Source organism: Delphinus delphis, chromosome 4, assembly GCF_949987515.2.
Source record: "Delphinus delphis chromosome 4, mDelDel1.2, whole genome shotgun sequence".
In the NCBI taxonomy this organism is placed as follows: Eukaryota; Metazoa; Chordata; class Mammalia; order Artiodactyla; family Delphinidae; genus Delphinus; species Delphinus delphis.
This window is the reverse complement of record NC_082686.1, coordinates 125779692-125795524: the sequence shown is the minus strand read 5'-3', so window position 1 is coordinate 125795524 and position 15833 is coordinate 125779692. Positions and strand designations below refer to the sequence as shown.

The following is a 15833-nucleotide window of genomic DNA, read 5'->3' as shown; positions in this document are numbered from 1 at the left end:
TGATTTATCATGTTGTGATAGTTTCAGGTGTACAGCAAAGTGATTCTGTTAGACATATATATATCTATTCTTTTCCAGATTCTTTTCCATTATAGGTTATTACATGATATTGAATATAGTTCCCTGTGCCATACAGTAGGACCTTGTTTATCTATTTTATGTATAATGGTGTGTATCTATTAATCCCAGATTCCCAATTTATCCTTCCCCCATCCCCCTTTGGTAACCATAAGTTCGTTTTCTATGTCTGTGTCTATTTGTCTTGTAAATAAGTCCGTTTGTAGCATTTTTTTTTTATATTCCATATTTAAGTGGTCTCATATGATATTTGAGCACCTTTCAATCCTCCTCTTATTTGACTTCTCGGCATTATTTGCTACTCTCGTCCATTCCTACAATTTAGAGAAACTCTCTTCCTTGTGCATTTATGATTTACTGGCTCCTGATTTCCCACCTGACTTCTCTGGCCACTCATTCTGTTTTCATGGTGAACATCTCTTCCTTTACTCATTTTTGAAATGTTATCTTGAGTCCAGACCCCTCTTCTGAACTACAGGGTTCTATATCTAACTGCCAAGCAACATTTTCACTAGACATCGCACAAGTACAGAAAAGTCAACTAAGCTTAATATCTCCCTCCTTAGTGTTGTTCATCTTTCCAAATTCCTTGTCTCAGTAAATAGCACCAACCAGTACCCAACCCAGAAACCTATGTTCAATTTATAGTTATTGAATGAAACACAGAAGATGCAAAATTGTGGGTACGACTTTTGCTTCTCATCACAGTGGACTAGATATAGTGAAGGAATCATCCTGCTACAAAACTACATGTGAATCAAAAACAGTTTTTGATGTTTTGTTTGGCTCTCAGAAATTAGAAAAGTCTTCAAAGACCTTCTTCCTACCAAATAAAGAGAAATAAGTCTTGAGCAGAAATTAGAGCAGGGTTCTTTATGCATGCTGGAGAGATGGAGTTGGTCTGACTGCAAATGCCAATAGCAGTTCTGTGTGAGGAGGTAAATCTGATATTCCTGCATTTAGGACAGGGGTCTCCAACACCTGGGCCACAGACCGGTACCGGTCCACAGCCCGTTAGGAACCGGGCCGCACAGCAGGAGGTGAGCGGAGGGTGAGCGAGCAAAGCTTCATCTGCCGCTCTCCGTTGCTCGCATTACCGCCTGAACCATCACTCGCGTTACCGCCTGAACACCCCCCCACCTCCGTCCGTGGAAAAGTTGTCTTCCACGAAACCCGTCCCTAATGCCAAAAAGGTTGGGGACCGCTGATTTAGGGAACACCTGCTTTAGGGGACACCATAGAGAGGTTTAAAGTGGCCCCAGGTTGCTGGCACTCCTGGACATGCAGCAGCAGATGAAAATCATCTTTGAAATGAAGTGTCTTCAATTTAAGCCATTTGAATTCCCACTTATGTAAGATCCAGAAAATATAAATTCATAATCTAAGATCACCAAGTACACAAGGAGGCAAGACACCATGCGTGAGAGAAAAAAATAACACAACTTATTTAGATATTGGGATTGTCATATACAGAGTATAGAATAACTAGGTAAGAAATGTTTAAAGAAATTTAGTATGGAACCACAAAGTTGGGCAAACAATGAGACTATCAGGAACAATGAGATCTATGTGACAATAAAGTGGAATTTCTAAAAATAAAAAATAGATTTTTTAGGAATTAATAAAACTCAATGTAGGGGTTTGCCAACAGATGAAACATAGTCGAAGAATGAACTGGAACATGTGACTGAAGAAATTTCCCAGAATGCAGCACTGAGAGGTAAGAAGATGGAAAATATAAAACAAGCTAAGAGATATGGAGAACAGAAGAGGAAAAGGAAACATTTATTTGAACCCTAAAAGAACAGAGTAGAGAGAACTGAGGAAAAGGAATAATTGAGGAGGTGATGACTGAGCATTTTCCAGAAGTGATCATAGATATAAATCTATGTTTCCAAGTAGAAGAAAAGAAACCCAGGTATAGATACATCATAGTGGAACTGTGGAACAGCAAAGACAAAAAGATTCCAAAAGTAGAGAAAAAGAACAGATCATAAAGTACAGCAGCAATGATGAACACCAGAATGAATGAAATAATACCATCTTCAAGGTGTCAGTCTTGCATTGTAGATCCAACCTATTTTTTTTAAGAATGAAAGTCATACAAGGATATTTTCAGATGAACAAAAAGAGAGTTTACCATCAAGAGACCTCCACTAAAAGAACTTCTAAATATTTATTTTAGAAAGAAGAAAAGGATCATAAAGTAATGGTCTGAGATATGAGAAGGAATGGTAAGTAAATAAAATAGGAAACATATAAATACATGTATATAAATACCTGTGTAAAAAGTCTGGAGAGGCGTGACCAGACTTAAAGTGTTCTAAGGTTCTTGGATTGTCTGGTTGGAGGGTTTAAGATATTATTTAATTTAAAGCTTTGTTCTATTAAATATGCATGGTAAAATTTCCAGGGTAACACTAAAACAATAGAAATTGAACATACAAGTTCCACATGAATAAAAAATTAAAGGATAAACGCTACTCCCAAGCCCTCTATTTAGGAGCCAAGGCCATTCAGCTGAACAGTAATAGTGTTCAAGCTTTGCTACTTAAGGGAGCAGCATTTAGAAACATGGGCAGAGTCCAAGAAGCAATAATCCACTTTCGGGAGGCTATACGTCTTGCACCTTGTCGCTTAGATTGTTATGAAGGTCTCATCGAATGTTACTTAGCCTCCAACAGTATTCATGAAGCAACGGTAATGGGTAACTATGTTTACAAAACTCTAGGAGCCAACGCACAGACCCTTACCCTTTCGGCCACCATTTGTCTTGAAGACCCAGTGACACAGGAGAAAGCAAAACTTTATTAGATAAAGCCCTGACCCAAAGGCTGAACTACATTAAGGCTGCGGAGAAAAAAGCAGAGCTACTTACCAGAGAACAGAAATACGAAGTTGGAATTGCTTTGCTGTGGAACACGCTAGCTAATCAGAGTGACTGTGTCCTGCCTCGGACCCTAGATTTCCTTGTAGCTGTCAGTGAGTATCAGGAAGCAATGGACCAGTACAGTATAGCACTAAGTGGTGGACTCCCTCAATCCTGCCTATGGAACTGGAGTTGTTTGGAGAGGCCAGGCATTAGCAGTTTCTCTGTGACTGGGTGGTCATTTCACTGCTGTGCCAGGGAGATGACGCATTAGCCAGGAAGAAGCAAGGCAGAGATTCAGGCCTTTCCTTTGTTTGGTTGTCCCCTAGTTTGGACCCCAGTGACCAGAAGTCTCTAGAGGGGATGCAGAAGGTGGAGAAGGAGAAGAGTCCCGCGGATGCCACTCAGGAGGAAGACGTGGACGACATGGAAGGGAGTGGGGAAGAAGGGGACCTGGGGGGCAGCGACAGTGAGGCGGCCCAGTGGGCTGGTCAGGAGCAGTGGCTCGGCATGCAGTGAGGCAGGCACAGCTCCGTGGCCACCCTGGCCCGCCCCGCTCTGAGCACTTCCATGGACTGAAGGAACCTGTAAGGCGCCTGCTCTCTGGGAAGTCAATGATTCAGCATGTGATTGCACCAGGGGTCTCTGCCCCTTGCTCCATTTTTCTAGTAGTGACTTCATTTTTAAAAACTGAGACTGACCAACCTTCCATATATCTCCATCCTCCTCTGCTCCAGCCAGGGAGCACAAAGGGAGCGCTCTGAGAGGCCCGTAGACGTGTCGGGGCTTCTGGGACAGAGTGCTAATTTGCAAGCTCGAGGAATAGACAGTCGGACTGGCTCTATCAGAGGGTTTCCTGTCCCAGAAATCATTATCCTGGGGTGTCCACACTTCCCTAGTAACCTTGCTTCCTTCGGCAATGTTAGTAATGTCTTAAGCTGACAGTTGCTGTTTTGCAGAACAGTTCTCCTATTTGCTAATCTGGTAACTTGCCTATGAGCCTGGGTCGAATCTGAGAAACAAGTGTGACCTAGAGCATGAACAGAGGTGCAGTTGGGGTAATAAAACCGTTTTTTGTACAGTAAAGGAAAAAAAATTAGACTGCATATTAGACAGAAAGCCAAAATCCAGCTAACTGAAGAGACATGTAAAATTTAAGGACAGAGAAAGTGAGAGAGAGAGAGAGAGAGAGAGAGATGGAAGAGAAGGGAGGAGGGGAGAAGGAGGAGGGGGAGAAAGGGAGGGGGAAGGGGAGGGAGACGGGAAAGATATATCAGATAAATATCCATAAAAAGAGAACTGGGATAATTACCTTAATATTTGACAAAATAGATTTTAAGACACACACAAAAACAACAACAACAAAAAAACAGTACTAGTGATAAAGAGGGCCTCTACTTAAAAGTTAAATTTATCAGAAAGAAAAATATAACAATTTTAACTTGTATTAAATAAACTTAAGCTATAAAAATCAAAAATTCATAGTTTCAGGGTAAAATTGACAAATCCAGAATTGTAGGTACTCCTTGTTTTTTTACTGTGAAAATCACAAAACAATGGGTAAATACATTTAAAAGATAACATGTTTATTGCTTGTGGCATTAAGGGTGATTTTGCTCCATTTTCTAAACTTTCTTGATTGTTGTGACAATTGCTTTTATAATTAAAACACCTTTTTTTTTCAAAAAAATGAAGTATGGAAGTTAAAATTTTAGTTAATTGAGGACTTGAGGTGGGCTTAGTTAATTAGTGTTTTACTGTTTTGGGGCTAATTATATAGTTTTAGTTCTTACCCCAATGTTTATCAGGTTGAGTACATCTTAATTACAACTTGTTTCTTTGTATTTTGCTAGAATGTCAAATGATTTACACATGGACTTAAAATTGCTCAGGCAATCCTTGACTGATACATTAAAGAATCTTAATTTACCACAGTTACTGTTTTCCTAAATAAGAATAAAAGATTTTGCAAAGAATGCATAATAATGCATTCCACATTTAAACATGCTACGACTGATTGTTGTTAGCTACATCTGGATATCTGTATCAACAACAGAGCTTTGATTTTTCTCTGCTTCTGCCCAGACATCATTATTATCACTGTAGGGGATCAGTTACTCTGAAAAAAAGGAAAGATACAAATTGGTATTTTTTTCTCATATTGATACTCTCTTAGACTTAACTTTCCAGTTCCTAAAACTCAGTGTTCTACTTCTACATACGCCTTTTGAAACACTTTGTGGTAAGCACTAGTTACAGGAAATAGGAACAGATCACTGTATACAAATAAAAAGTAAGGCAGCATGCTCTGAGTGGCACAGGATTTTTTTTTTTTTTAATTACAGGACTGAAAAGAGACAGTAAATAGACTCTCTTTGAATGTATCATCTCAAAATCTAAACCTAGTTAGTCTATTATACAGATTTTTTTCATAGTTGATTAAATTTTACTGTGCAATTCTGGGAAAGAAATAACACCATGTTGGAAAAGTATAACAGTAATTTTAAAATACTGTTATATTTTGAAGGATATTTAAAAAATAGTGATAGGAATTCTAAATTCTTATGTTTTACCCAATCAATGTGATTTAGAATCTTTTGAGATTTGAATACCAGAATATTCAGTTAATGCAATCCTTTTGCTGTTTAGACAACAATAAAAGAATAAGAATGGAATGCATTATTTGCATCTCTTTGCTATTGAAGATAATAGTGTCAAAATTGAATCTTAAAAACTTCAGAGTAGATTAATAAATAAGTCAATTTCAAGCTATTATTATTTTTCTTTTTTAGTTTATTGAATTATAACGTGTACAAACAGCACAAATCAAGAAGTGTACAGCTTGATGAATTCCTACAATGACACTTTGTGCTATCAGCACATTGTGATCATTAACTTTTAAGTTGATAAACTGGTAAGAATGAAGGATTAAAACCATCAACAACTACCACAAAAAAGCAGAGTACTAAAACAAGAACCAGTAAGTGTGACTAAACCAGGTGGGAGGCACACCTGCAAAAATGAAACACGTTTTGTCACATTTTATACCACACAGGTTTTCTGTATCATCAGAACATGGGAGAATACATTGTCTCAACCTGATAGGAGCCAGACTTGGAGTTTCTCTTACTGTGCTTTTCTTCCCTTGCTTGCAGGAGTTGTACATTTCAAAGCAAACTGCAGAAAAAACAGAAAACTTCAGAACCAATTAGATTGCTTAGCAACGTTTTTGTCTTCTTTCCTGAGCTACTTCTGTGTAATCCTCCTGTCACAAACTGTGACCTTACACAGTAACTTTAAAGTTGAAAATCAACTTTTCAACGTTTTGAGACGCTCTCTTCCCCTGACTGACAGATCGTTTTGTTCACTTGAAAGTGTTGGACGTCTCCTAATTCCCGGTCTAGTCATAACGCCCAGAGGTTACTAAAGAACACTCAAGATTCACAGGGACTCCACCCATGGTTTAACTTGTAAATACAAGCCATTCTGAGATCTGGGTCCTGAAATTATTTCACCCTTCGAGAGCAGAAATATTACCATGTTCATACAGTGAACTCTTAGATCTTAAAATTCTTTACATATTCAGCGACTTCTTCGACCCACCAGTAACTTTCCCAGTTACCAACCAATAATTTTACATAGGTTGCTATCTGTTTTGTTCGCAATTTACGAGCAATTTAGCCACACGTAAGCAACCTTAAGGGGAAGAGGGGTTCTTCCTGTCAAAGAATCCACACAATGAGAGGCCCGTGGTACCCAAATGAAACAATAATGAAAGATCGGCAAAGCTCAGAAATGTTCCTTAAAGCCACGAACGCCAGCTCTGATTTCAGGTTGTCGGAGCGCGCCCGCTCGGTAGCCTTTGTGGCCAAGAGGCAGAGGGGTCCAGGGAAGAGGGTCCCACTGGGGACGCTTAAGATGAGAGTGGGTGACCCTACTACCAGCCCGGCCCCACCACAAAGAGGAGTAGACGCTCCGCATCCCCGTCACCAGGGCAACTCTGCAATCCGACACCTAGGCGCAAGATTCCGCATCCCCAGCCACCGGACGCAGAACAGAGGCGTTTCACAGCCCGGACGCAGGGACTCCGAGGCTTCCCACAAGCCGCCGTCCCTGGGGTGCGGAGTGCGACGAGGGAGACGCCCTCTATGCAGGCCCGGGGTCCGAAACTCAGCCACCCACAGCGACGCCGCCGCTCCCAGGTCTAGCTGTCCGCACGTGGCGGCTGTGATTGCCCCGGACGGTATCCCTCCGCGCCCCTCCCGCTCAGTCTCCCTCTCCCTCGCCGGGACCCTCCGAGTCGGCGCGCCGCGGAAGGATCGCACGCACGCGCTCGCGCACGCCCCGCCGAAACGGCGGAGAGCTGCGGAAACCGCGGTAAGGAGCAGTCGCCGCTGTAGTCGGTGGCACAGCAGCTCCGCAGCCTCCCGCCGTTGGTTAGTCAGTCCCGCGGTTGCGGGCGGGAGGGCGGCCGGCCGGGCGCGCCCCGCAGCTTGTCCCTCACCACCGTCCCAGCGTCCTCCCGCCGCAGCTCCTCGGGGAGGGGGGCGGTCGGTGCCTGCGCAGAGCCGCCTCCTCCCCGCCCCCGCCCCGCCTCCACCCGCGCCGCCGCCGCCGCCCGCGACCGCCGCCGCCGCCGCTGCGCCTGCTGCTCCTCGCCGTCCCCGCTGCAGTGCGAAGGGCTCGAAGATGGCCGGTTGGCAGAGCTACGTGGATAACCTGATGTGCGATGGCTGCTGCCAGGAGGCCGCCATTGTCGGCTACTGCGACGCCAAATACGTATGGGCAGCCACAGCCGGGGGCGTCTTCCAGAGCATTACGGTGAGAACCGGCGGTGGCCCGGGGACCCGAACCCGAGCGGGGCCGGCCGTGGGGGCGCCGCCGCGCGGAGCCGGGCCACCGGGAGGGCCGCGCCGGCAGGTGTGCGGGGCGGCCGGCGCCAAGGATGCGGCTGCCGGGCGGGCGGAGAGCCGGAGGCCCGGGGACGCCCCCTCTGCGGGGCTGCGCTGACTGGCGGGGGCGGCGGCCCGGCTCCCCGGCGTTCCCAGTGCCTGTCCGGGTGAGGCTGGGGGAGGGGGCACTCGCCGGCTCGGGGGTGGGGGCCCTTTTCCCCTTGTTCGGTCCTCCTGGGTCCCCTGGAAGCCCTGAGGCTCGCTTTGTACGTCCCGGGGTGGAAGCGGGGACCGGAGGGGCCGAGCCGGGGCGCGCTGGGCCCGGGCGGGGGTCCTCCGGCGGCCGGGCCGCCCCTCGCTCCGGGGACAGCGCGCCGCCCGCGCCGCGGGCTGTGAGAGGCGGCGGTTGCCCGGCCCCCGGGATCCTCGCGGCGACTTGGCGGAGGTTTGCCGGTGTCCAGGCCTCCGAGGCTTGCGAGAAATATACACCGACAACGTAGGTGGATTCGTGAATCTCGACTACAGCTCAGGCTCCATAGGATTTTTTTTTTTTAATTCTCCAAGATGGCGAACTGCCATTGATTTCTCTCCTTCTCCTATGGAGATTCATCGATACACCGTTATCCCCAGTTACGCAACATAGCTCCAAAAAAGGGGGTGCTTAAAGGGGCTTTTAGTAATCTGCGAAGACCAAGGGGACACTTAAGTTCTCCAAGTCCCTCCCTCTTTAGTAATGGTAGTAAAGGCACTAATGCAGATTTATGCTTCACGGTGCCTGATTTTTTTGTGACTTGGTGGTTTGACTCGGTTGCCACATGTCTGGGGGATAATTGTCACTAAGCGTCCAGTGCTGCTTTATTGTTTTGCCTCTTTCTAAACAAGGCTCTTTCTATAATTGTGACGATTATATCAAATACAGCACCATTCTCTTAATTTCTTAAGCTTCACGCCCCCTTCCTATCAAACGCCCAAATCCAGGCCCCCTATTATGGGTGCTACTAATTATTCTTGTACTGCTTAGCATGGTTTAAGATCTAGCAGTGTAGAACTCAGTTCTTGATACAAGTACTTTCAGGTTTCCTATTACCGCAGTGGGCTACAATTCTTACAGAGAATTGGCATCTGGTGATCAACTTTTTTTCTGCGGTCCTCTTGTCTTTGTGTGAGTTCCCGCTGTCTGGCCGGGAAGATTGCAGGAGTGTGCTTGGAAATGGCTGGGGCCTGCTATGACTCTGCAGTTCTGATGGGGGCGACGCCTTCCTTCTTATTCATGGAATGTTAGAATGCACGTTTTCTCCTTTCCGGTTCTGGTCGCTACCTCAGTTTCTTTCCCAGTCTCCCTCCATTTTCTCTGTTCTTTTACCGTTGCCTACTGCAGTGCTGCGGACAGAATCCTCTTTGCGTTTGCCCAGAAAGAAAACTGATTACTGAGGTGGTAGGGTAAGGGAAGTTGCAGAGAAAAAGGAGTCAGCGGCTAGAATAATAGAGAGGAGGGAAATATGAATTTGGGGATGCGCTGAAGTCTAGGGCTTGAAGTTCATATTAATACTATGGGGGATATTACAAGCTGTTTGAAGCGAGTAGAAGTGAACAGGTCTGCCAAGCATGGGCGTTATTTTAGGAGACTTTCAAACAACTTTAAATTTGACGCTACATGACTGTAACGTGACTGATTATGATAGATAAGCTTCTGTTGAAAGTTTTTAGGTGGATCTTTACCATTACGTAAGTACTTCAGGTACCACCTGATTTGAAACAGTTTATAAATAACTCTTAAGTTTGCAGTTTATCTAGTGTCAACTAACAACTAGAGATTCTTTGCGTAGACTGGTTTTAGTTACCAGACTACAGTCTTAACTGTGAAATCTAATTAACTGACTGACATAAAACATGTCACCATGTAGGATTAAGTAATTTTTTAGAAAAGACTGAAACTTGATTTTACATTGTTGAAACGTGTATGTCTTGTAGTGGTAGTACAAACTTGGCAGTCTTTGCTGTTATACCAAGGCAAGGAATTAACTACAACTTTTTTCTTTTTTCTCTTTTTCTTTTCCTTTTTTTTTTTTTTTTTGGTTGGGGGCTGGGTGGGGGGTGGTGGGGGGACAGCCAGTAGAAATAGATATGATTGTAGGAAAAGACCGGGAAGGTTTCTTTACCAGTGGTTTGACTCTTGGCGCAAAGAAGTGCTCAGTGATCAGAGATAGCCTATACGTGGATGGTGACTGCACAATGGACATCCGGACAAAGAGTCAAGGTGGGGAGCCAACATACAACGTTGCCGTCGGCAGAGCTGGTAGAGGTAAGCAAGGCACACTTTTGGTTGAAAGTTGCATGCCACGTTACAAGTGATTAAGCAGTCTCTTTAACATTTTGAATAAAGTGTTAAAAGAGTCCATAATGGCTCTTAAGGTGGTTTTTGTGAACTGCTCAGCACTGAAGGAGGCACTGCTGTAGATATACTTCCTCTACAGCAGCTGCATACACAACCTAACCTCTGAGATCCTGACTTTCTTCTCAAATAGAATGTTCATATCATCTTTTCAGTTTCAACTTTAGTAAACTGAACATCTAAATTTGCCTCTTCTATATGGATAACTTGAGTCACTTTGCTGTACACCTGAAACTAACACAACATTGTTAATCAACTATACTACTCCAATATAAAATAAAAAGTTAAAAAAAATCAATTTGTCTCTTCAGCTGTTAGTTATTCAGATTGTTAAATCATTCAGATTGGTTACTTTAGTCCCTTTGGGTCTTTGACCTTTGGATCTCTTCCTTTCTTGCTCACATTTTAGTCATTCACTATTCAGCATAAAAAATGAAGAGTTAATATTGGCTCATATTTCTATTAGAAACATTGCTGGGGAAGAGAGAAATAATTAGAATGAGGGTTTTGAAGTAAGTTTTCCACTTACTAAAATATTTTCAAAGACTAAGTGTGTCTGATTTATTCAAAAAGTAGGAAATTATATTTCATTTATATACTGGTCCAGAAATTCTGGTGTTTCCTGACTATTGTCAACATTGCAGAAATTCTTACTGTACTAAATAAATCTCACTACTTTTTTGAAAGCAACTTTTAAAACTGAGGTTTATTATGACATCTAGTTGATTTACAGATACATTTAAATGTGTTAACCTGTGTAAATGTTTTGTAAATAAAGAGGGCTTATGTAGCCTCATATAGCAGACTTGGCACATCTAATTTTAAGACCACATCTACCATGGGAAGAAACTTGAAGCTACTCTGAGCCATAATTTACTGCAGTGGTCCTACCAACTCCCTGTGACTGTCCTAAAGGTTACTCTTGTTCTGATGTGAGTTGATGCTTATGAGTATTTCTCTATAGGAAAATTAGATGACTGTGAAATAGTAGACAAATCTCTAAAACATTACCGGAGCTCAGATAAATATATTAAAAAGAAGCATCAACCATGTGACGTAAAAACGAGAATGTTTTCATACCATACAGCACTACTGACATCTAGTGGCAGTGAATATAACATCTGACATATGTACATATGTTAATATTTTCACGATAGACCTTTGAACTACATCATAGAAGAACCTGTTTTTGGAAATACTAAATCTATTTTAGGATTTTAGACTCAATTAGAAACAAAGCTAACACAGAGAGGATATAGTAAGCACAGGCCTTTGGTACTTTTAATTTGTCCTTTCATGAATGGCACTGAAAATGCTATTTAAAATTTGGTCTTGGTTTTCCTCTGGAAATAATAGATACATTTAGCCCCACTAGTAAGACTTAATAGTTGGTACTTAATCAAGCAGTTAAATTTGGGGAGAATTTTATAAGTAAATAATTACCTAATTTTTTTTTTAAGTTTATTTTTTGGGGGCCAGTTTAATATGTATTTGTCAGACTAATCAGAAGTTTTTTGCCCTATATAAAAGATAAATGTCCATTAAAAGGAATGAAATAATGCCATTTGCAGCAACATGGATGGACCTAAAGATTATCATACTAAGTGGAGTAAGAGAAAGAAAAATATCATATGATATCACTTATATGTGGAATCTAAAAAATATGATATAAAGGACTTATTTACAAAACAAGCAGACTCACAGACTTAGAAAACAAACTTATGGTCACCAAAGGGGAAAGGTGGTGGGGGAGGGATAAATTAAGAGTTTGGGATTGAGAGATACACACTACTATATAGAAAATAAATAATCAACAAGGACCTACTGTATAGCACAGGGAACTCTACTCAGTATAATAACCTAAAAGGAAAAAGAATCTGCAAAAGAATAGGTGTATCTATATGTATAACTGAATCATTTGCTGTACACCTGAAACTAAAACAACACTGTAAGTCAGCTATACTCCAATATAAAATAAAAATCAAAAAAGATAAATGATCACACTTCTTTTTCCCTAGCTAGTGTAAAGATATCTTTATAGAGCATTGCAGCTGCACTGATTGGACTTCCAAGATACAGTTAATAGTCAAAATGTTTTCAGCACATTACTAGTTTGAAAGTTCTCCTTTTTGGAGACCTGGCTGACTTCAGTGCTTCGTTGTTCATGGAAAACTAACTTAATGTAACTTACTAATGGGGTTCTGTCTGCTAAAACTTATGGGACTCTCTTGATTAACACTTCTTTTGAAACACTTTTCTTCTTTCTCTTTCAGTCTTGGTCTTTGTAATGGGAAAAGAAGGGGTCCATGGAGGCGGATTGAATAAGAAGGCATACTCAATGGCAAAATACTTGAGAGACTCTGGGTTCTAGCTGCTAGGCAGACTGTTAAGTATTAGGGAAAAATTGCTCTTAAACTTTCCTAGCTGTAAGCTTGAGTCTTAATTCTGGAAATTTTATTAGCAATGCAGGGTGATGGGGTATGAACCTGTGTCTCCTTTGTATCCCTCTGTTGGTGGGGAAAGGTGTCTTTCTTTCTGCCCTCCCCCCCTTAAATAATTCTGTTCACTTTTGTTTTGTTTCCTTGTGTACTCCAGCATTGGTTATAGTCATGGGAAAGGAAGGTGTCCACGGAGGCACACTTAACAAGAAAGCATATGAACTCGCTTTATACCTGAGGAGGTCTGATGTGTAAGCAGCCTCTCCCCATCTACCTAGCAACTGTCTTCATCACCACCCCAATTATGGTCACAGTGCTACCAGACTATAGATGGTAGCTAATTTTTCTTTACCTATTTTCTAATGTCACGATTCCTTTTTGCCCAATGGATCATTTGTATGTTAACCACTGTATGTAACCAACCTTATCTGGCAACATAATTGCAGCACAGTAATGATTTGCATGATACCTTGAAATTTGGGGGGAGGGGGCATTGCAAGTTGGGCATCACTTTGTCTTAGCAATTAATGGGATATTGATTACTAAAATAAGTTAATATTAAGCAAGGTGCCGGTTGTACAATCTCTAATTTGATCAGTGTCTTTCAGCACTTTGAGCATTTACTTAGCTCATTTAGTCTTCCTTTTGTAGCGCATGGTTGGGAGGAAAAAGTGCATGCATCTTTCCTTCACTCCTCTTTTCCCACCCCCTCCCTTCGCACATAGGTATTTGGTTTGCTTCCACCTTCTTTTATGCAGTGCCTGGTTTATTTAACCAATTAATATTCCTTTTGTTGATGAGCTATTGAGAGCTGCAGTAGTTTGCTTTTAGTATTGCTGTTGCACTTGAGTCAAGACAAATCTTTTTTCATAGTGTCTACAGGACATAATGACAAGTGCAACTGCAAAACAAGAGCAAAGGCACTTCCTCCCATGACCTTACAGTAACCATACTGATTGAATCCCCAGGGACATTCCATCATTGCAATAGCTCACATTTTTGTTCCTGTCTTTTTCTTTGCACACCAGCTCTACTCTTTAGTAAAATTGTAAAAGGCTGCCATTATGGACATCTGGTATCCCAACATAACCATCTGGAGTGTGTCCAGTTTGTTCTTCATAGGACCAATTTTTATTTGCAGCTTGAGTTTTTATATGAAGTTGCATTATTGTGGACTTGGCTGTCTTGTGATGAATTTTTTTTCATATGTATTCTGTGCCATACTATTGTTAAAATGAACTGTTGCTATTGTGAGATGGATTTTAAATGACCTCTTAAAGGTTTCTTTCGAATGGCACTACTTTAGGGACATTCTAGTATTTGCTTCTATTGTTTGGGCCTTGTGGATAATGTACAGATTTAAAAACAAATCTTGTTGCTGATTTGTCCATTTCTTTCCCTGCACTTTGTTACATCTGGGATACAGTCTAACTCATCTGATTTAATATGCATTTAAAAAAATGCCATAACTATTAAACACCTTGTTTACAGACAGATGAAATAAATTTATTCCAACCAAATATTCTGGACTCCTGTTCTTTATATAAATTGTTAGCTTACTGTTACAGTTGATTTTTGATACAATGGGAATATACTCTGCTACAAGCATAAAATTTAAAAAAAAATTCAGCTAATGGCCTACTCCATTTCCTTTAGTATTTATCATAAAATGAGTACCTGGGAATTTATTTTCAGTAGGCTTTGCTTTATTAAAAATGGCTTGTAGTTATTTCAGGCTCATTTTCAGGCTTATGAGGCAAAAATTGACTTAACCACTAGAAATTAAATATTTTTGTCTTGTTGCTGGTCTCTTGATGTGAAATCTAATGGAGCAGTAAGGGGCCCAATTCCAAGAAGGGTTTCTGCATTGTGGATTCTTCTGTGTTGAACTGTCACATGACTTATTTCAATTTGGAGGCTATGTTGGCAGGCCGAAGTCAGCCAGCTGGGACTCTCACATAAGGGAAGACATTCCTTAAAAAGCACAAAAGATAATTGGGATGTCTTGCCGTTTCTGTCTGTGGAGTGACATGTTAACTATGACTAGGTAATAGTTTAATCCCAGATGTTGTAAGGTCCCTGAGATGTACTGAAATTTAGTAAATATGTTTAATACTATTCAGATAAATGATTATCACGAACTGTCAAGCAGAAGCTCCAAGTTCAAAAGCTGGTGGGTCTAAGCAAAACTGGGGGAGCTGGTTATCATGCAGATTCTGGGCTCTGGATTTCTACCCTGGAGATGAAGATTCCAGAAGTCCCTTTAGAAACAGTAGATGGGCCTTGATCCATTTTAAGTGAACTGTATGCTACCCCTTTGGGAAAGGGTGGGTTAGGGAATGGGAGTTAATCTCTTTGCCTTACTTAAAATACACTGTGCATAATTAAATTTTTTTTCTTTGACAGTGTTGTCAATTCTGAATTTGATTGTCCATACAGGGATGTAAAGATATGGAAGATATGGATTTGGGGCTACTTTGACAGCTGGGCATACCTTAGAATTGTAAAACAACAATAAAACTTCTTGACCTGTTACAAGATCCTTGCTAGGAACAGGAGGTGGGTCAAATGAAAATCTGGTGGTTGGGTTGTGATGATTTATGATTTTATGGTAATATATACATTTATACTTTAGTTGTAAAGAACTGTTAGGGTAACTAATTAGAAAGCAGTGACCACACTTGTGAAACCCTTACTGAATGAACCTGTAGTAAGTAGGTGAGGGGACTGTGTATGATGCTGGAGGTGTGGGTAGGGGAGTAGAAGATGGTAGAGGGCAACTGTATCATTAAAATAATGAATGAAACTAGTCATTGGCCCCCTTCCCACAATTTCACTTGAAGGACACTTATGAAAATATATACATGTGTCTTTGCTTTGTGTATTTAGTTCTAGGAATTTAACCTAAGGAAGTGGAGCTATATAAATTCGTATAGCAGAATGTTGCTACCACAGCATTACTTAGAATAACTAAACTTGGAAAACTACAAGATTTAACTTGCAGGGTTATGGGTCGAATAAATGACTGTATGTCCAAAAGATAAAATAGTCATTAAAGAATTACATAAGAAAATGCTCACCAATGAATTTTATATAATAGGATAAATGTATACAGTATATAATGTATTTTACATATGCATTTCTGAAGGCAAAATATAAACTTT

At 41.4% G+C, this 15833-nt stretch overlaps 1 protein-coding gene and 1 pseudogene across 2 annotated transcripts; both read left to right on the top strand.

Moving 5' to 3' along the window:
* Positions 1-2532: 2532 nt before the first annotated feature.
* LOC132424463 (anaphase-promoting complex subunit 7-like) lies at positions 2533-3466 on the top strand (annotated as a pseudogene).
* Positions 3467-7222: 3756 nt separating this feature from the next.
* Positions 7223-14191, top strand: PFN2 (profilin 2). 2 transcript variants are annotated; one of them, XM_060011411.1, is made up of 3 exons: positions 7223-7768; positions 9949-10141; positions 12505-14191. In XM_060011411.1, the coding sequence occupies exons 1-3, from the start codon at positions 7637-7639 to the stop codon at positions 12600-12602; spliced, it is 423 nt and encodes a 140-aa protein (XP_059867394.1). In that variant the 5' UTR covers positions 7223-7636; the 3' UTR covers positions 12603-14191. The 2 variants fall into 2 exon arrangements, with proteins under 2 accessions (XP_059867394.1, XP_059867393.1); XM_060011410.1 differs by having other exon boundaries at positions 7224-7768; positions 12827-14191.
* Positions 14192-15833: the final 1642 nt, after the last annotated feature.